This window comes from Bos javanicus, chromosome 12, assembly GCF_032452875.1.
Source record: "Bos javanicus breed banteng chromosome 12, ARS-OSU_banteng_1.0, whole genome shotgun sequence".
Taxonomy (NCBI): domain Eukaryota; kingdom Metazoa; phylum Chordata; class Mammalia; order Artiodactyla; family Bovidae; genus Bos; species Bos javanicus.
Genome location: NC_083879.1, coordinates 21,821,158 through 21,842,498, shown reverse-complemented (window position 1 = coordinate 21,842,498; position 21,341 = coordinate 21,821,158). Strand labels below are relative to the sequence as shown.

The following is a 21,341-nucleotide window of genomic DNA, read 5'->3' as shown; positions in this document are numbered from 1 at the left end:
TTGTGTAGCAACCGTAATGTTAGACCCTTATCCTAATCCTCATGCTATCCCAGTAGGGAACTGAGACTCAGAAGTCACATCGCTTGTCCTGGATCTCATAGCAGAGTCAGGCTTCAACCCCAGGTGCCTCTGACCAATGCTCCTGAACACACGTCCCACCTTCACATCAGTGGCTCTGATTGTTGAACACATCCTTCTCCCCTACTGAGTGTGAGCTCCTTCAGGGCTGGGCAGGGGACCCAGCACACAGGGAACCCCCTAGAAGTTTTACTGAACTGGGCTAGAAGGTCTTAGGGGGAGAAGAAGTCAAAACGAGATGATGCAGAGGTTAGCCCGGGGGTGGGCTGCCTGTCCCTCATCTCCAAGGGTCCTGGGGCTGCAGCCTGCCACGCAGCCATGGACTCGGGGGACTCTGTCCTGGTTCCAGGGGGCACAGCATGTGTCCTGACCGGGCAGCCCTTCGACACCATGAAAGTGAAGATGCAGACATTCCCCGACCTGTACCGGGGCCTCACCGATTGCTGCCTCAAGACCTACTCCCAGGTGGGCTTCCGGGGCTTCTACAAGGGCACCAGCCCCGCGCTCATCGCCAACATCGCCGAGAACTCCGTCCTCTTCATGTGCTACGGCTTCTGCCAGCAGGTGGTGCGGAAAGTGGTTGGATTGGACCGGCAGGCGAAGCTGAGGTGAGTTGAGGGCGCTGACCCTCTTTGTTTGAAAACCAGCACTTATTTGGTCAAGAGCTTTAAGAGACCTTATTGGGAAGAACATTTCCTTTTTTGTTGTTTTAACAGTAACCACTTTCTTGATTCTGAAGTGATCCATCACTGTCATAGGAAACTGGGAAGCACATACATATGTGTTATGAAAAAGTTGCCCACAATCCACCACGGAGAACCAGCCACCCTCACCTTCCTCCCACTCTTCAGGAAGATGCTCTTCTTTCTTTTTTAAGGATTATTTTTCTTTTCTTTTATTATCATTTTTTTGGTTCAGCCGGGTCTTCCTTGCTATGCATGGGCTTTCTCTTGTTGCAGAGAGTGAGGGGCTACTCTTCACTGCGGTGCGCAGGCTTCTCATTGCAGTGGCTTCTCTCATTATGGAACACAGGCTCTAGGCACATGGGCGTCGGTGATTGCGCGGACTCAGTGGTTGCAGCACATGGGCTCAGTTGCTCCATGGCATGTGAAATCTTCCCGGACCAGGGATTGAACCCATGTCCCCTGCCTTGGCAGGCATATTCCTATCCACTGTATTCACCAGGGAAGTCCAGTTTTTGCCTTTGGATTGGAATATAGTTCATTTACAATGTTGTTAGTTTCAGATGTACAGCAAAGTGACTCAGTTATACATATATCCGTTCTTTTTCGGACTATTTTCTCACATAGGTTATTACAAAATATCGAGTAGAGTTCCCTGTGCTCTGTAGTAGGACCTTGTTGGTTATCTATTTCATATATAGCAGTGTGTGTATGTTCATCCCAATCTCCTAATTTATCCCTCCTGCCACCGTTTCCCGTTAGTAATTAGAAGTTTGATTCTACGATCTGTGAGTCTGTTTCTGTTTTGTAAATAAGTTCATTGGTGCCATTTTTAAAAATTAGATTCCACCTGTAAGTGATATCATGTGATATTTGGGGAACATGCTTTTCAAATGCTGCCTATGGGTGCCACTTCTCGAGACAGAAGAACTTAAACCAGAGATCTGACTTGTGATCTGAGTTTTGGGTTCCACGTCATCAGCAAAATGCAGTCAAAGAGGTTTGAGGAGGAAGTTGGAATCTTAAGAAGGGTCAGAGCATCTGAGAAGATGCAGGTGAGGGTCTGTTTCCTTGGCCACGTGTGCCCCAAACATCAGACTTTGGCGTGTGCTTGGTCATCTCTTGGGTACTTATTATACAGAGATTAAAGGAATTTGGAAAGCACTGGGATGTTAACCCTTTGCTCTTTTGAACATTGATTTATTTTATTTTATTATTGTTTTTTAAATATTTCTTTTTGGCTGTGTTGGGTCCTTGTTGCTGCACACAGGCTTTCTCTAGTGTAGGGACTACTCTCTGTTGAAATGCACGGGCTTCTCATTGAGGAGGCTGCTCTTCTTGCAGAACACGGGCTCTCTGGCACGGGGACTTCAGTAATTGCAGCTCCCAGGCTAAAGAGCGCAGGCTTGGTCATTGTAGAGCACGAACTTGCCCTGTGGCATGTGGGATCTTCCCAGACCAGGGATCTAACCAGTGTCCCTTGCATTGCAAGGCAGACTCTTAACCACTGGACCACCAGGGAAGCCCTGATTTACTCGGTATCATTTAAAAGTTTTCTTAGCTTCACAGTTGCAGAGGGCAGTCTTGGCTGGGTTTTTTGGTGGGAATTTGAGGTCCTTTTGCAACCATCGGTCCCATGTGGCTACAGTGGATTCCCTTGTACAGAAGTTTTCTCTGCAGTTCCCTGGAGAGGTGCCTGTTTATAGACAGCCATTTTATCTTGATGGAAGGAACTTGTTTTTTTTTTTTTTTAAAGGCTCAGAACTGGATGAAATCACCCAGGGAGACATGTTTGTAGGACTGAGCATGGATCGTAGGATCATCCAGCAAGGGGGGGTCAGGAAAAAAGAGGAAGTAAAAAAATAAGCAGAAGCCCAAACAGGAGAATGTGGTATCCCATGTAGAGACAGACAGGAAGGACACAGCTGTGACTGGAGCTCTTTCCACTCGAGGGAGAGACTTTTTAGCTGAAAAAAACCTGTAACTATAGCCAATCCTTTAGCATCCTTGGTACCGCTAGTGGTAAAGAACCTGCCTGCCAATTCAGGAGACATAATGAGACGTGGGTTCAATCCCTGGGTCAGGAAGATCCCCTGGAGGAGGGCATAGCAACCTACTCCAGTATTCTTGCCTGGAGAATCCCATAGATATAGGAGTCTGGTGGGCTACAGTTCACGAGGTTGCAAAGAGTCAGACATGACTGAAGTGACATAGCATAGCATTCTTGGAGAAGGACTGAGTAACCACAGGAGATTCGAAGCAGATCCTGCAGTGAAGAAGTCTTCCTGTTTCACTTGGCTTAACCAGCACCTTTGCCTTTTTGTAAAACAAGAAAAAGAAATTATGCATTTATTTATTTGTGTCTACGCCGGGTTGTCTCTGCTGTGCGGGCTTTTCTCTAGTTGTGGTGGGCAGGGGCCGCTCTGTGTGCGGCTTCTCATTGCGGTGGCTTCTCTCGTTGCGGAGCACAGGCTCCAGGGCACGTGAACTTCAAAAGTTGCAACATTTGGGCTCAGTAGCTGCAGCTCCAGGGCTCTAGAGCACAGGCTCATAGTTGTGCTTGGTTACTCTTTGGCAAGTGGGATCCTCCCAGACCAGGGATCACATCTCCTACCTTGGCAGGCAAATTCTCCACCAATGAACCACCCAGGGAAGCCCTACTTGCCTTTTTTTTTGGAACTTGGGGGACAGGGACCTGCTGCCTTTTTCATCCTGCAGAGCAGTGTTGCTGATTACCATTGAGCATATACTGCCTGAGAGCTTGTGAAGCTCTGACATGCATGCCATGCTTCCCTAGCCCTCACCCCCGTGGTCCTGTGAGAGCATCCAGGCAGGCAGTGGTCTCTGTTTCATAGGCAGGGAAACCGGCACAGACATTGACACGGGCTAATACGTGATGCAGCCAGGACCCCAGCCATGTCATCCGCACCCTGCAACCAGCACTCTTCCCATCAGACCACTGGCAGGCTCTGGAGTACTTTGTAGGAGGTCAGGTCCAGAGATAAGATTAATAATTACGCAGATGCAGCAAAAGCAAAGAGCTGCTTGTGGGCACCTGGTGAATTTCTGCAGGACTGCTGTAAATATTTGTCTGTTCTCAGCTTGAACATGCCCCTGAGTAGTGTTCTCTTTCCATCCTTGGCTGGAAGGAGTCTGACACAGCAGGAATATACAGGTACATGTTTGTCGAGTGGGTGACAAAAACAGTTGATTCTTACCAGTCCCATCCACACCGACTGCCGCTTGAGCTCCAGGTCTAAACGTTTATACTACGGGCACAGCCTGAGGCCCGTGTCCCTTACCTGTGCAAAAAGTATTTATTAGAAAGCCGAAGTCCACCGCAGATCAGACTTGGCCTTGTGCTGCCCTGTATCAGCATGCTCGGGCTCGTTCAGGCGTTACCGCCTCTGAGATTGAGTAGCCGGCTACATTTATCATGCCACCTTTGTTCCAGCAAGCTTGGCCCACCCTGGTCAGTGACCCTAATTGACTACGGCCTGTCAGCAGGTTGACAGAGAGCCCCAGAGGGAGGCCAAGTACAGATCTGCAGGCTAGCCAAGAGACAAACCATTTAAGCTTTGGTTTTGACAAACAAGCCAAGCAGGAGTGAAGGGGGAAGGCTGGAAGGGACAGTGTCTGGCCGTCCCCACCCCTAGAAAGCTGTGTGCCAGTGCAATTGTGGAGCTGGCTCTTCTGGTAATGCTCTGACATGTCATTCTCTAAAAGGAAGGCCAGTGTCTTCCTTCTGAAAGAAAGCCTGCTCCAAGCCAGCTCTTCTGAGGCCTGGGTGTGCAACAGGCTGGCTTGGCCCTGGGCACCCACTTCACATTCACCTAAGGCACCAATGCCAGGCCACCAGAGGTAGGAAATCAAATTGGAGAGGGCAGACGGCCCTTGGCTTTATGCAGGCACACGTCAAATATTCTGGGTTTGGTTCCAGATTGGCTTCCCAGTGCATATAAAGTTAAGTTTACACCATACTGTTGGCTTCCCTTGTGGCTCAGCTGGTAAAGAATCCACCTGCAATGCGGGAGACCTGGGTTTGATTCCTGGATTGGAAAGATCCCCTGGAGGAGGGAAAGGCAGTCTGTTAAGTGTGCAATAGTATTATACCTCAAAATCCAATGTACCTACTTTAATTTTAAAATGGTGATTTAGTCACTAAGTCATGTCTGAGTCTTGTGACCCTGTAGACTGTAGCCCGCCAGGCTCCTCTGTCCATGGGATTTCCCAAAAAAGAATACTGGAGCGGATTGCCATTTCCTTCTTCAGGGATTCTTCCCAGCTCAGGGCTTGAACCTAGGTCTCCTGAATGTAGGTAAAACCTAGGAAGCCCAATTTTAAAATACTTCATTGCTAAAAAATACTAGCCATCATGTGACAACTTGGGGTTGCCACAAACCTTCGATTTTAAAAAATGCAATATCTTCAAAGTGCAGTAAAGTGAAGCACAGTAAAGTAAGCTTTGCCTGTAGTAATGTTTGACTCCAGTTTCTGTAACCATTAGTTTATTGTAACTTTTTATATGGTTTCCAAAACACTATTTTTTAAATTTAATTTTTATTTTATATTGGTGTATATTTGATTTACAATGTTATTAGTTTCAGGTGTACAGCTAAGTGATAATTAGATATATATATATATTTATATAACTATCTCCATTCTTTTTAAGATTGTTTTCCCATGTAGATTAATGTAGAATATTGAGTAGCGTTCCCTGTGCTATATAGTAGGCCCTTGTTGATTGACTGCAAGGAGATCAAACCAGTCAATCCTAAAGGAAATCAGTCCCGAGTATTCATTGGAAGGACTGATGCTAAAGTTGAAACTCCAGTACTTTGGCCACTTGATGCAAAGAACTGACTCACTGGAAAAGACCCTGATGCTGGGAAAGATTTAAGGCAGGAAGAGACGGGGATGACAGAGGATGAGATGGCTGGATGGCATCAGCGACTCGATGGACATGAGTTTGAGCAAGCTCCAGAAGTTGGTGATGGACAGGGAAGCCTGGCGTGCTGCAGTCCATGGGGTCGCAAAGAGTCGGACACAACTGAGTGACTAAACTGACTTGATTATATATAGTAGTGTGTATATGTTAATCCCAAACTCCTAATTTATTCCCATGTTTCCCCTTTGGTAACCTTAAGTTTGTTTTTGAATTCTGTGAGTTTGTTTTTGTAAATAAGTTCATTTGTTTAATTTTTTTTAAGATTCCACATATAAATGATATTGTATGATATTTGTCTTTGATTTACTTCACTTAGTATGATAGTCTCTTGGTCCATTGATGCTGCAAAAGGCATTATTTCATTGTTTTTTTATGACTGAATAATATTCCATGTATATGTACCACATCTTCATTATCCATTCCTCTGTCAACGGACAATTAGGTTGCTTCCATGTCTTGACTGTTGTAAACAGTGCCTCAGTGAACACTGGGGTACATGTATCTTTTTAAAGTATGGTTTTCTCTGGATATATGCCTAGAAGTGGGATTGCTGGATCATTTTCTATTTTTATTTCTAATTTTAGGTTTTTAGGAACCTTCACACTGTTCTCCACAGTGGTTGTACAAATTTACATTCCCACCAACAGTGTAAGCGGCTTTCCTTTTCTCCATACCCTCTCCAGCATTTGTCTGTAGGCTTTTTGATGATGGCTGTTCTGACCAGTGTGAGGTGATACCTCGTTGTAGTTTTGATTTGCATTTCTCTAATAATTAGTGATGTGAAACATCTTTCATGTGCTTTTTTGGCCATCTGTGTATCTTCCTTGGAGAAATGTCTGGATCTTCGGCCCATTTTTTGATTGGGTGGTTTTTTTAATTAGAGTTGCATAAGCTGTTTGTATATTTTTGGAGATAAATCCCTTGTTGGTTCCTTTGTTTGCAAATATTTTCTCCCATTTCTGTGAGTTGTCTTTTTGTTTTCTTATGGTCTCCTGTGCTGTGCAAATGCTTTTAAGTTTCATTAGGTCCCATGTGTTTATTTTTGTTTTTATTTTCATCACTCTGGAAGGCAGATTCAAAAAGATATTGCTGCCGTTTGTCAGTGTTCTACCTGTTTTCCTCTGAGTTTTATAGTATCTGGTCTTGCATTTAGATTTTTAATCCATTTTGAGTTTATTTTTGTGTATGGTGTTAGAGAATGTTCTCATTTCATTCTTTTACCTGTAGCTGTCCATTTTCCCCAGCACCACTTATTGAAGAGACTCTCTTTTCTCTATTGTATGTTTTTGTCTCCTTTGTCATAGACTAATGACCACAGGTGTATAGGTTTATCTCTGGACTTTCTGTCCTGTTATGTTAAATCATATTGGTTTCTTTTTTTTTTTTTTTGGCCAGTTTTTTTGTTTGATTAGTGTAGCTTTGTAGCCGGAGAAGGCAATGGCAACCCCTCCAGTATTCTCTGGAGAAGGAAATGGCAACCCACTCCAGTATTCTTAACTGGAGAATCCCATGAACAGAGGAGCCTGGTAGGCTGCAGTCCATGGGGTCCCTAAGAGTCGGACACGGCTGAGCGACTTCACTTTCACTTTTCACTTTCACTTAGTTGCAGCATGCGGGATCTTCATTGCCACTCACAGACTCTAGTTGTGACACGCAGGCTCCAGAGCACAGGACTCTGTAGTTGCAGCTCCAGGGCTCAGTTGCCCTGCAGCATGTGGGATCTTAGTTCCCTGACCAGGGATCAAACTCATGTCCCCTGCATTGCAAGGAGGGCTCTTAACCACTGGACCACCAGGGAAGTCCCATGTTAAAAGCTGTTTAATCATTTGCAATTTCAGTACTTGTGACTGGTCTGTTCATATTTTCTACTTCTTCCTGGTTCAGTCTTGGAAGGTTGTACCTTTCTAAGAATTTGTCCATTTCTTCCAGGTTGTCCATTTTGTTGGCATACGGTTGCTTGTAGTAGTCTCTCTCTCTCTCTCTCATGGGCTTCCCTGGTGGCTCAGACGGTAAAAAGAATCCACCTGCAGTGTAGGAGACCTGGGTTCGATCCCTGGGTGGGGAAGATCCCCTGGAGGAGGACATGGCAACCCACTCCAGTATTCTTGCCTGGAGAATCGCCATGGACAGAGGAGCCTGGCAGGTACAGTCCCTGGGGTCACAAAGAGTCGGACATGACTGAGTGACTAAGCACAGTAGTCTCTTATGATCCTTTGTATTTCTGTGGTGTTGATTGTAACCTCTCCTTTTTTTATTTCTAACTTTATTGATTTGAGCCCTCTCCCATTTTTTTCTTGATGAGTCTGGCTAAGCTTTTAGTTTCATCGATCTTTTCTATTATTTTCTTCATCTCTTACTGATTTCTGCTCTGGTCTTTGGTTTTTTCCCTTTTACTAATGTTGAGTTTTATCTCTTCTTTTTCTAGTTGCTTTAGATGTAAGATTAAGGGGTTTTTTTAGATTTTTTCTTATTTCCTGATGTAAGATTGTATTGCTATAAAATTCCCTCATAGAACTGCTTTTGCTGAGTCCCATAGATTTTGGATTGTTTTGTTTTCATTGTCATTTGTCTCTTGGAAATTTTTTTTTTAACTTTTAAGATTGAAGTATAGTTGCTTTTCACGTAGGTAATTTTTTATTGCCTCCTTGATTTCCTCAATGGTCCATTGGTTGCTTAGTAGCTTTGTTTAGTCTCCACATCTTTGGTGTTTTGTTGTTGTTGTTTTTTACAGTTTTCTTGCGATTGATTTCTATTCTCATAGCATTGTGGCTGGAAAAGATGTTTGATATGACTTCAATTTTATTAAATTGACCAAGGCTTGATTTGCGGCCCAGCATGTGACCTATTCTGGAGGATGTTCCATGTGCTCTTGAGAAGAATGTGCACTGCTCTCTGAGGGAATTGTCTATAAATGCGAGTTAAGTCCGTTTGGTCTTACGTGTCATTTAAGACCTGTGTTTCCTCACTAATTTCCTGTCCTGATGACTGTCCACTGATGGAAGTGGGTTGGTTTATTGTAACTTTAGGACAACTGAATGTGGTAGGTCTGTTAGGCATTTACTTCCAGATGGGACATAAATCATGAGGAGACCTTTCTACCTGGCAGGCTGCCCTGGGAGTTACCTTTGGGGTCTTCTGGAGGTCTGTGAGTTGTTCCAGTTGTCAGTGACAGCCTGTTGCTGGGATTTAACAGGTCAGGGTCAGGGCCAGGTGCTGTGAGCAGCTCAGTTCTTCAGCCCAACTAAACACTGTCCCCACACACACCAGTAGAACATGGCCCCGCGGCTTGGAGACCGTCTGCTTTGCTGACGCCCATGAACTCCCAGGAGTCTTCCTGGCAATTTGTTTTGGGTACTTTTCCCCATATTCTTGAACTCTTAGTGGGTTCTAACTTCACAGCCCTGCTGGTGCCTCAGGCTGGTGGTACTAAACCCATGTGAGATGAAGGATGAAGTGAATTCTTCTCTTTCTGTAATTGTGTGCATTCATTCCTCCATCTAGATTTCCAGCTTTGCCATCTGCCCTACAAGCATCGAGCTTGCTGACTCACACTGGCTGCCCTCCTCCTATGGCAACACTATACCACACCCATGCCCCTCTGTGGCTGAGCTCCAGGAAGTCATCAGCTGAGCTGGAAAATCTTTTTGTGATGAGCAACTTTTTGGTTCAAAATTTATCCTGGGTTTTCATCTGTTCAGTTCAGTTTAGTCGCTCAGTCATGTCTGACTCTGTGACCCCATGGACTGCAGCACACCAGGCCTCCCTGTCCATCACCAACTCCTGGAGTTTACTCAAACTTATGTCCATTGAGTCGGTGATGCCATCCAACCATCTCATCCTCTGTCATCCCCTTCTCCTCCCGCCTTCAATCTTTCCCAGCATCAGGGTCTTTTCCAGTGAGTCAGCTCTTCACATACCCTGGTGGCTCAGACAGTAAGATGTCTGACTACAATGTGGGAGACCCGGGTTCAATCCCCGGGTCGGGAAGATCTCCTGGAGAAGGAAATGGCAAACCACTCCAGTATTCTTGCCTGGAAAATCCCATGGATGGTGGAACCTGGTAGGCTACAGTCCATGGGGTTGCAGAAAGTCGGACACAACTGAGTGACTTCACTTTTTTTTTTCTTTCTTTGCATCAGGTGGCCAAAGTATTGGAGTTTTAGCTTTAGCATCAGTCCTTCCAATGAAAATTCAGGACTGATTTCCTTTATGATGGACTGGTTGGATCTCCTTGCAGTCCAAGTTCAGTTCAGTCGCTCAGTCATGTCCAACTCTTTGCGACCCCATGAACTGCAGCACACCAGGCCTCCCTCTCCATCACCAACTCCCGGAGTTCACCCAAACTCATGTCCATTAAGTCGGTGATGCCATCCAACCATCTCATCCTCTGTCGTCCCCTTCTCCTGCCCCCAATCCCTCCCAGCATCAGGGTCTTTTCCAATGAGTCAGCTCTTCGCATGAGGTGGCCAAAGTATTGGAGTTTCAGCCTCAGCATCAGTCCTTCCAATGAATACCTAGGACTGATCTCCTTTAGGATGGATTGGTTGGATCTCCTTGCAGTCCAAGGGACTCTCAAGAATCTTCTCCAACACCACAGTTTAAAAGTATCAATTCTTCTGTGCTCAGCTTTCTTTATAGTCCAACTCTCACATCCATACATGACCACTGGAAAAACCATAGCCTTAAGTAGATGGAACTTTGTTGACAAAGTAATGTCTCTGCTTTTGAATATGCTATCTAGGTTGGTCATAACTTTCCTTCCAAGGAGTAAGCATCTTTAATTTCATGGCTGAAATCACCATCTGCAGTGATTTTGAAGCCCCCAAAAATAAAGTCAGCCACTGTTTCCCCATCTACTTGCCATGAAGTGATGGGACCAGATGCCATGATCTTTGTTTTCTGAGTGTTGAGCTTAAAGCCAACTTTTTCACTTTCATCAAGGGGGTCTTTAGTTCTTCTTCACTTTCTGCCATAAGGGTGGTGTCATCTGCATATCTGAGGTTATTGATATTTCTCCCGGAAATCTTGATTCCAGCCTGTGCTTCCTCCAGCCTAGTGTTTTTCATGATGTACTCTGCATAAAAGTTAAATAATCAGGGTGACAATATACAGCCTTGACGTACTCCTTTTCCTATTTGGAACCAGTCTGTTGTTCCATGTCCAGTTCTAACTGTTGCTTCCTGACCTGCATACAGGTTTCTCAAGAGGCTGGTCAGGTGGTCTGGTATTCCCATGTCTTTCAGAATTTTCTGCGATCTACACAGTCAAAGGCTTTGGCATAGTCAATAAAGCAGAAATAGATGTTTTTCTGGAACTCTCTTGCTTTTTCGATGATCCAGAGGATGTTGGTAATTTGATCTCTGGTTCCTCTGCCTTTTCTAAAACCAGCTTGAATATCTGGAAGTTCATGGTTCATGTATTGCTGAAGCCTGGCTTGAAGAATTTTGAGCATTACTTTACTAGTGTGTGAGATGAGTGCAATTGTGCGGTAGTTTGAGCATTCTTTGGCATTGCCTTTCTTTGGGATTGGAATGAAAACTGACCTTTTCCAGTCCTGTGGCCACTGCTGAGTTGATCCCTGTGTCCTGTACAATGTCAAGAACCTCCGTCCATAGTTCATCAGGCACTCTGTCTATCAGATTTAGTCCCTTCAAGGGACTCTCAAGAGTCTTCTCCAGCACCACAGTTCAAAAGCATTAATTCTTTGGTGCTCAGCTTTCATTACAGTCCAACTCTCACATCCATGCATGACTACTGGAAAAACCATAGCCTTGACTAGATGGACCTTTGTTGGCAAAGTAATGTCTCTGCTTTTTAATAAGCTGTCTAGGTTGGTCATAACTTTTCTTCCAAGGAGCAAGCGTCTTTTAATTTCATGGCTGTAATCACCATCTGCAGTGATTTTGGAGCCCAGAAAAATAAAGTCTGTGACTGTTTCCACTGTTTCCCCATCTATTTGCCATGAAGTGATGGGACCGGATGCCATGATCTTAGTATCATCTGTAGCAGTTACATTACACTTGTGGTTGCTCTGGGCTGGATGCAGGGCATATAGGGATGGCCTTGAAAACTAGTTTTATTTAAAGCTCAGCAGCAAACACACTGAAGTATTAGTGGAGTATGTGTTTGGGGTGGTGGGACCTTGGGGAATTTTTTCTTCCATATTTGGTTTCTCTGTGTCACTTTTTGTCTTAGTTCTGACTGCTAAATAAAATACCCTGGACTGGGTGGTTTAAAAACAAACATTTGTTTCTCACGGTTCTGGAGGCTAGGAAGTCTAGGAATGAGGTAGGTGCTGGCTGATTTGGTGTCCAGCGAGGGCCGTCTCCTGGTTTGCAGAGGGATGCCTGCCTGTCCTCTCACATGGTAGAGAGAACACCAGCCAGCTCTCCAGTCTCTTCCACTAATCACATCAAGACCCCATCTCAAACTAATTACCCCCCCCCCCTCCAAAGACTCCTCCAGATACTATCAAACGGAGTGTGAATGCTTCAACATTGGAATCTGGGGGTGGGGTCCAGGCCATAGCTCTATGACTAATAAAAGAAGCATGGGTTTGCCATCATGGAAACGTGTGTTTGAAACCTAGCATCGCCATTTAGCAGCTGTGTGACTGAGCACGTTGGCATCATCTCCTAATCATCATTGTCCCCGGGAGTCAGGGTGCCGCTATCACCCCCACGGGGCGGTGGGCTCCTCAGAGGAAGCCTGGTGCGTGCCTGGTGGGCGCTGAAGGAGCATTCCTCTCCACCTGTGCTCGCTCTGCTTTACCATCCGTGTTGGAGCATGCCCCGTGCCGAGTGAATGAGTCACTGGCCGCCTGTGCTTGTATCCTTCCAGTGATCTGCAGAACGCAGCTGCTGGCTCCTTCGCCTCTGCCTTTGCTGCTCTGGTCCTCTGCCCCACAGAGCTGGTGAAGTGCCGACTGCAGACCATGTACGAGATGGAGACGTCGGGAAAGATAGCCAAAAGCCAGAAGTAAGTGCTGCTGCTGCTGCTAAGTCGCTTCGGTCGTGTCCGATTCTGTGCACCCCCATAGACGGCAGCCCACCAGGCTCCGCCGTCCCTGGGATTCTCCAAGCAAGAACACTGGTGCTGCCCATGTACAAATGTAGGGTCTCCATTGCCTTGGTGTAATGAATATCTTTAAATTTTACATTATGCTATAATTAAGAGGCAAAATAGTTTATCTACTCGAAACACTCCCCCCACCCACCCCATGCCCACCAATCCATGAATAATGTTCTGAATGGACAGTCTGGGATGGTTGGACCCACCACCCACCCCAGAATGTAGGCAAAAGATTTTTTTTAACAATGATTTATTATTTTTCCTAATTAAAATTTTTTTTTGTGGGGGTAAGGCTGTGCCATGAGGTGTGTGGGATCTTAGTGCTGCGATCAGGGATCGAACCGGCGGCACTCCCTGCATTGGAAGTGTGGAGTCTTAACCACTGAACCACCAGGGAAGTCCCTGTAGGCTAATATTTCATATCCTAGAAGTGGAGAAGCAGGGCTCCTACCTCATTTGGCCCGTGGAGAGCCTAAGGCATGACCTCCATATATACCTGGAAACACACAGCAGCAGCTTTAGAACTGAGGCTGAGCTTTCCTAGGTGCCGATTTGGATTCTGGGATGAATATTTGCTCACTCCCCAGTTTCACATCGGTGCTCAGGCTGATCACGCCAGATCCTGGTGGTAATTTCCTTTACCCCTTCCCTAATCCTTCAGGTGCCCCTGAAGAAGGGAATGGCTTCCCACTCCAGTATTCTTCCCTTGAGAATCCCACAGACAGAGGAGCCTGGCAGGCTACAGTCCATGGGGTCACAGAGAGTCAGACATGACCTAGTAACTAAACAACAAGAAGTCCTTTAAGTATACCTACAAAGGGCCCAAATTCTCAAAACGTTCATCAAACCCTTGTAAGCTTAGCAAGTCTTCAGTGATTGAGTTATCCCGTGAATGTATGAATCATATACATTATTATTTATTATTTGAATTAAAAAGCAATTTATTATCCTTATTCATCCCCAAATTTGCTTATTGAACTAACTAAAGGTTTGGTCATGGATATTGCTCAGGTTAACTCAAAAGCCAATAAATAAACTGCTGGGAAAAACTAGTAGATAAACTGACCATTTTCTGAGTCGTCAGTTTCCTTCCAATGAAAATGGGGTTTGTAATAGCGCCCTATTTCTTGCAGCCAAGAGATTCATTACAACCTATTTGAATCTATTATTCACAGCCTAGAAGTTCAAAAGTCTTTAATGCTTTTTTTTCATTGGAATACAGTATACACACAGTAACAGAAACACACCCAGAAATCATAGAAAATCTTAAGTGTGCAGTTCCACGAATAGTCACAAATGAACCTTTTTGTCAGCTGGTGCCCAGATGAATAGTGCATTGACAGCACCCAGAAAGTTGTCTCTTGAAAGTAGTTTAAAGTATTTTTAAAAAAGTAATTTTAGATCCAAAGGACTCTGGTAGATGGACACCCTGTACAAAAGAAAACATGTTTTAGGTACAGCAGTGCCCAAGCCGGGAATATGGTAGCTGAGGGTTGAGACCTGGATTGGAACTAGGCTAACTGTTGAGTTGCATTACTTTGTGTGTGCATGCATCAGTCACTCAATCATGTCTAACCACTTGCGACCCTATGGACTGTAGCCTGCCAGGCTCCTCTGTCCATGGGATTCTCCGGACAAGAACACTGGAATGGGCTGCCACGCCCTTCTCCAGGGGATCTTCCCCACCCAGGGATCGAACCTGCATCTCCTGTGTTTCCTGCATTGGCAGCCGGGTTCTTTACCTGCTGAACCATCAGGGAAACCCTGGATTACATTACTTCTTCAATGTAGAAGGAGAGGGCACTGCAGCAGGGACTGGCTAGTGGATAATGCCTGGGAAGGCAGATCATCGATTAAAAGCAAGTGGCCTTTGTTACCTGGGCCCTGATCCCTCTCTGGTCCAAGCCAGGTCACCTATTGAGAACACAGTGAGGAGTGAGGGGCTGCCAGGCTGACAGGCTTGGTTTCTGGTGCTATCGGGAACAGGCCTGCCCACCCCCACCCCTGACACCATCAGGAAGAAGAGCCTGCACAGAGTGTGCCATGTTCTGGCTGCCTCAGGCTCTGATCTGCTTCAGGTAAAAAATTCTTACACACCTGCCTCTGTAAGAACTGAATCCTGGGTGCGTCTAGCCTGACATAGTTCGGCTCTTGGAATTTCTTTTGTTCTTGCCTTTAAGTAACATGTAAGGCTCCTTACTCACTTCCCTGCATGGAAGCAAAACAAAACCCTAAACACCTGAACAATCAGTTCACTCAAAATAGATCATCTCAAAAGAAAGGCTGAGGAGATAGAAATCGAGAGTGGTAAGGGGACTGGGCAAGAACAATGCCATTTTATTCTCACTGAGTTTGGACAATCTCATTGTAGTTTCACTTACTCACTATTGAAAAAATGGGTGTGATTGACTCTCTTAGATCTTTGATAATGATTTCTAGAAATGTATGCATTCATTTTAATAAACTATCTTTACATGGACTAGCTCAAGTGATGAAATAAACTTGTTATAAAATAATTGTATCTGAGAGATTTCCTTCCCACAGAAGCCTTTTAGGGCTGGAATTCTGGTAGCTCTGTTTATAGAACGAGCTGCTTGGTGGTCAGAGCTCCGTCAGGTCTACGGGATGGGTGTGGTCAGAGCCCCGTCAGGTCTACGGGATGGGTGTGAACATTGTCCTAACTGTCTGTCACCCTGTGTCTCCACCCAGCACAGTCTGGTCTGTCGTGAAGACTGTCTTTAGGAAGGACGGCCCCTTGGGCTTCTACCATGGACTCTCAAGTACTTTACTTCGAGAAGTACCAGGCTACTTCTTCTTTTTTGGTGGCTATGAACTAAGCCGGTCATTTTTTGCCTCGGGGAGATCGAAAGACGAATTAGGTAAGCCTGTTGGCGAGGACCACAGGTGGGTTTGAAGCGTTGGCTTCCTGGTGGTGGTTCAGTTCAGTTCAGTCGCTTAGTCGTGTCCGACTCTTTGCGACCCCATGAACCACAGCACGCCAGGCCTCCCTGTCCATCACCAACTCCTGGAGTCCACCCAAACCCATGTCCATCAAGTCGGTGATGCCATCCAACCATCTCATCCTCTGTCATCCCCGTCTCCTCCTGCCCTCAATCTTTCCTAGCATCAGGGTCTTTTCAAATCAGTCAGCTCTTCACATCAGGTGGCCAAAGTATCCGGGTGGTGGTGGTTGCTATGGAATCTGTGCACGGCGCCCCCTTGTGGCGGGTCCACCTGGCCCTCGGCCCCTCTGGATGCCAGGGAGTAACCGTGGCGGCAGGTGGTAGCTAGCACCTTCCTCCCACCTAAGTAATTTCCTCAAGGCAGGGACTAGAGCAAGACTTCCCAAACTTATTTTACTGGAATACCATTTGTGCATTATCTCCAGGTCCATTTTAAGGAAGATTGCAGACATCATTTTTCCTGGGGGAAATCACCTGTAAAGAATCTCTGAATAAGCTTAAACTTAGTAATAAATCTTGATAGTTTGTTTTTTTTTTCCCCCCAAAGATTTTTTTAGATGTGGACCTTTTTTTTTTTAGTCTGTATTGAATTTGTTACAACATTGCTTGTTTTGTGTTTTGGGTTTTTTTGGCTGTGCAGCGTGTGGGATCTTATCTTTCTGACCAGGGATCAAAGCCATGCCCCTCTGCAACGGGAGGTGAAATCTTAACCACCAGACCACCAGGGAAGTCCCCTTGCTAGATAATATTTTAAGAGCAATGAGAAGGGTCCTTCCTTCTCATTTATCCTCATTAGTGGCTTGACCTAATGCTTGGCTCGTGGGTGATTACATTTTTTTTCTTAAACACCTCCATTCAGTGTTTTGGACCTGTTCTGAGGATCGTCGTGCTCCCAGGCTCAACTGTCATGTTTAATAAGATAACTTTAGATTTTCACAGTAAAGGGAGAATCAGGGCTGTAGGGTATTAATATATTAAAATACTTAAGAGAAAGTTGAAAAAAGATGCAGCCTGTGTTTCCGTGGCCTCTGTTCTTACTCCTCGTGGCAGGGTGTTGCCATGCTGCTGATGCCTGCTGGTTCTGGCGGGGGGTGGGGGGAGGCCTCTGGAGAACAGGGCAGGAGGGCCACAGTGACCAGCGTAAATCTGACCCTCACTGGAGCTGCCCCTGGTCCTGGCATCATGAGGGATGCCCCCAGGCTGTCACAAGGACCCTGTGCCCTTAGATCGTTGCCCCAGAGAACTGTGCTCCACAGCTTCCGTGTTGGTAACTGCACCCACCTGCCATCACTGCTGCACTGACCTCTGGAAATGTCACATCACCTGTGCTTTAGACAAAATACCATTTGCGCATTTTCTCCTCTAGGCCCTGTCCCTTTGATGTTAAGTGGTGGATTTGGTGGAATCTGCCTGTGGCTTGCTGTTTACCCAGTGGATTGTATCAAATCTAGGATTCAAGTTCTTTCCATGTCTGGAAAACAGGCGGGATTTATCGGAACCTTTATAAGCATCGTGAAAAATGAAGGTGAGTCTGCCATTGGCCGAACCAGAGGTGCTGTGTACAGAGAGCGGTCATTTCGCCGCTAGTCTTGTTGAGGTTGATCACACGGATAATGGCTCTATTTCCCCCACCTCATAACCTTTTCTAACTGTGTATATAACCCACACTTGTGGATTTGTTTTCAAACCCCTTTCTTTAGGTTCTTTCATTATTCTCAAGAATGTTTAAAGTTCCTGACTTCTAACCTCTAGGCCAGGATTTTTTTTCTAAATAGCGTGGAGGGAATTTTTAAAGTATATACTTTTGTCTAAGAGGACGGATGTTTCGAAGTTAGCACCACTTGTTTTAAGCAATATTATCAGAAGCTGAGCTCTAATGGAATTGCTAAGACATTTCAAACAGTGTGCATCCTTAATGCTAAGACTTCTGGAATGAGAAAGGCACTAAGCCGTTTCGGAAGGTTATTTGCTATCAGGTTTTGGTTATACAGGAGGATAAAGACTTTTTAAAGTAGCGGTTGTGTAAAGTCGATTTTATGCTACTAGTGAGTAAAGACCTGTCCTTCTAGCATTCACTGTGCATCTTAAAACTTGGCACATGCACGTCTCTTGAGAGCGAGCATGGTAAAGATGCAGAAACTGATTTAACCCCAGATAGAGCACAAGACGTCTATTACTAATAGTAACCCCGTTGGTTTTTTTATTTGGCTACACCGGGTCTCAGTTGCAGCATGTGAGATCCTCAATCTTCATTGCGACATGCAGAATCTTTAGTTGCGGCATGTGGGATCTAGTTCTCTGACCAGGGATCAAACCTGGGCCCTGTGCTAATGGGAGCGAGGAGTCTTAGCCACTAGACCACCAGGAAAGTCCCCAGTAACCCCTTTTCAATTTGCATTACACTTCATAGTTTTACAAAGTACTCACACCTCCTTTATCTGATTGGATCTTCAGAACCGCCTTGGGCAGTACTGACACTAGAAACCTGATACTGGTCAGATTTCTGACCTCATCCAGGTTCTTGCTCCTGGCCCACTGCCTCATGGTCCTCGCCCCCACGTGAAGCTGCAGAGCCGCTGCCATCTGTGACTCCGGTTGCCTTCTGTCCGCCCACGTGGCCCCGCTTTGCCACATCCATCTACTAGGAGTTAACAGGCACCGGATTGGTGAATGTTCGCCAGCTCTACTGGGAGACCTGCCCTTGCCCTTGTTTCCACTAGACTGTTTGGTTCCATTAGCCCAGAGAAACCTGCTCCATAACTGTTGGGTTTTAGCTCTATTGTCTGGATTTGTAAGTGTAAAAATATCCATGCTGTGCGGGTTGGTGGGATATCTGCAAGAAGAGGGGGGAAGGATCTCAGTCTTTGATCACCCTTTTGTCTTCTAGGAGTACCGGCCTTATATTCTGGACTGAAACCTACCTTGATTCGCGCGTTCCCTGCCAATGGGGCTCTCTTCTTGGCCTATGAATACAGCAGGAAGTTGATGATGAACCAGTTTGAAGCATACTGAAGTGTTGCAGTGAACCTCGATCCAAGTGCAGGCATTTGAGGACTGCAGTTCATCTCAGGGTTTCAAAGAGTACAAGACCAATGTGGAGTTATTTTGATTTCATGCAAATTACTTTTTTTTTTTTGTCTTCCATTCTTCTACCTTAAACTTTATAGAAGAGCCTCTATTTTATAGCGTATAATTTCTGCCCATAATTGTATTGAAATAGAAAAGTTGCTGCTCTTGTCCATGGTGGGACATGCAGGGTAGGTGGGCTGCTGGTCTGAGATATACCTATTCTGGAGGGCTGAGTAGAACTATATCAAGGGCTTTTGCATAAACCTGTATGTGTCCATGCAGTTTAGATGGTTATGAGTTGTGAGTGAAGCACAGTGTAGTTCCATGTTTTATCTCAGATCACATCAGAAAAAAAAAAAAACCTGAGGTAACCATGTTTCATGAGGATGGTTATAAATGCGTAATCCTTTCTAGATGTAGGGTCTCTTTTTTAAAAAAAAAATCTGCGTAGCACGTACACAATATTAAGTGGGTACAGTTTTTAAAACGTTTTCCTGTGGTGCTTGAAAACTTAAGATGTCCTTCTAGATTTTTAAAAAGGAGAAAGTACCCTCATACTGGTGTGGCTTTCACGTTGTCGACTGACGTTTCAGAGGAAGCATGCTGGATTCTCCTAGGATGCTCCTCTGTGGAAACAGTGCCAATCATCTTCCAGGTAGGACCACATTCTGCGCCCTGACATAGGGCTAGGTGTGGCCCAGAGCCTTTGAGAAGCAGCCCAGGGCCGGCTTCTCCTCCCTTCTCTCGCAAGGGACTCCCCTCTGCTGGGCTTGAGCTAGAGGAAGGGGCTGAGGGGACGACGGCGGCGGCCGTGGTGCTCGGTGAAGCTGGTGGCTGACAGCTTCCCTGAGCTGCTTTCTGTCTCTGGGTCCTGGCCTGGGTGGGGTTCCAGGGATTCTGTTGGACTCTCTATCCGTTTGGGGCCACGCCCTCCTTTGCCTCCGCCAATCAGAAGCCCTTCCAGGGAGCCGACTGCGGAAGCCCAGAGAGGCCCTGGCTCTGCATCGGGGAATAGGATGCTCCTGGGCGAAGCGCTCTCCTCTCAAACATTCTTAGGACTTGCCCTCTCCGTAGGGGTGTTAGGTGAGCTGGGCTGAATTTTTGTCTCAGGATCCCTCACTCCTGGTCGGGCTTTTCCAGCATGAGAGCCTTTTGACTTGGGCCTCTGGCCGTCGTGAATTTCAGCGACGTGGTCTCGGGTGTGACTTGATCAATGAAACAAGTCATTTTATTAAACTATGCCGTTTGTCTGCACTACTCACAAACCCTAGTTTTTTGGGTTTCTACAGACGTGGGAGGGTCAGCTATTCTCTGTCCTCTGGTGTAAGGGAGTTGCACCGTCCCGGTCCCAGGACCACCCAGGGCTCTGATAAAAAGGTCTTAATAGGCCTCAGCGGCTGATGTGTTGTTAGTAACAGTCCTCAGCCGTATGTCTGTCCCTGGCGAAACCTCTAGTTTCTGCAAGCTTTTTGTTCTCCCTGAAGCCTCGTGGTGACTCTAGCCACCTGCCAGAAGCCAGGAGGTCAGGAAGGCAGGATGCTCAGCGTTGTGCCCAATGGGTTCGTGTTATGCCTGGTCTTGAAAAGCATTTGCCTTTTCTTGAAAAGCATTTTTCTACCTACCTTTTCTCCATGTTTAAATGGTCAGTAGCTACCGAGTAGTGCTTCATCTAGACAGGCTGGACTGAAGCCAAAATAACAAACGGGACTGGTTCCCCCAGGAAGAGGCTTCCTCCAGAGCCCACTGGCAGTACTACTACCGGTGTTGTCCTGCAAAGATGTAACTGGATTTCTTCAACGGAAACCGTCTGAGGCAAGTTAAGAGTGAATGGGAGTAAGGATTGGGAACTTAAGTCAGAATTGTGTTATTGTTTGTTTCATTCTATTCGCTTAACTCATGGTTCAGTATTTAGGTACAATTTGTACCATTTCAGGTGTGTACTCCAGACAAAAATATAGTAGCTTGAAATACTGTGTTTAAAGAAATTCTTGAGTTCTGTCATTAAATTATTTGCCTAATAGGTGACTATATGATTTAAGTGCATACATTCAAAGAACCAACTGTCAGGAATGCTTGAGTCATGTATGGTGATATTTCAAGGTGGTGGTTTTATTGCAATTAGCATTGTTCTTTGTCAACAAAATTCCTGATGTAAAACAACTACTGATAAAAATCCATGTTATCTGTACACTGCAGTGATGAAACTTGGCCCACAAAAGTTACTTTCCCTCCACCAGGCTGTGGATGTGATGTGATTGATTTGCCAGGATGCCATGCTATTTTTTAAAATAAACTTCTCGATACAAGTTTGGGTAGTTCTATTCCAGGTCAGTAAATTCTTTTTGGCCACACTGCGCAGCTCGTTGGCTTTTAGTTCCCTGACCAGGGATTGAACATGCGTCCCTTGCATTGGAAGCGTGGAGTCTAAACCACTGGACTGCCAGGGAAGTCCCTCCAGGTCAGTAAATCCTATTCAAGAAAACCAATATCGTTCTGATATTCTATAAATTTCTCAAGTTGTTTAACTAT

At 45.6% G+C, this 21,341-nt stretch overlaps 1 protein-coding gene across 2 annotated transcripts in view; it reads left to right on the top strand.

Moving 5' to 3' along the window:
- Positions 1-21,133, top strand: part of SLC25A15 (solute carrier family 25 member 15) — a 32,463-nt gene extending 11,330 nt beyond the window's left edge. For both annotated transcript variants that reach the window (XM_061434707.1, XM_061434709.1), the window contains exons 3-7: positions 428-686; positions 12,550-12,687; positions 15,490-15,659; positions 17,110-17,268; positions 18,631-21,133. In XM_061434707.1, the coding sequence (XP_061290691.1) occupies positions 428-686; positions 12,550-12,687; positions 15,490-15,659; positions 17,110-17,268; positions 18,631-18,755 (851 nt within the window). In that variant the 3' untranslated portion in view covers positions 18,756-21,133. The remainder of the gene's footprint in view (positions 1-427; positions 687-12,549; positions 12,688-15,489; positions 15,660-17,109; positions 17,269-18,630) is intronic.
- Positions 21,134-21,341: the final 208 nt, after the last annotated feature.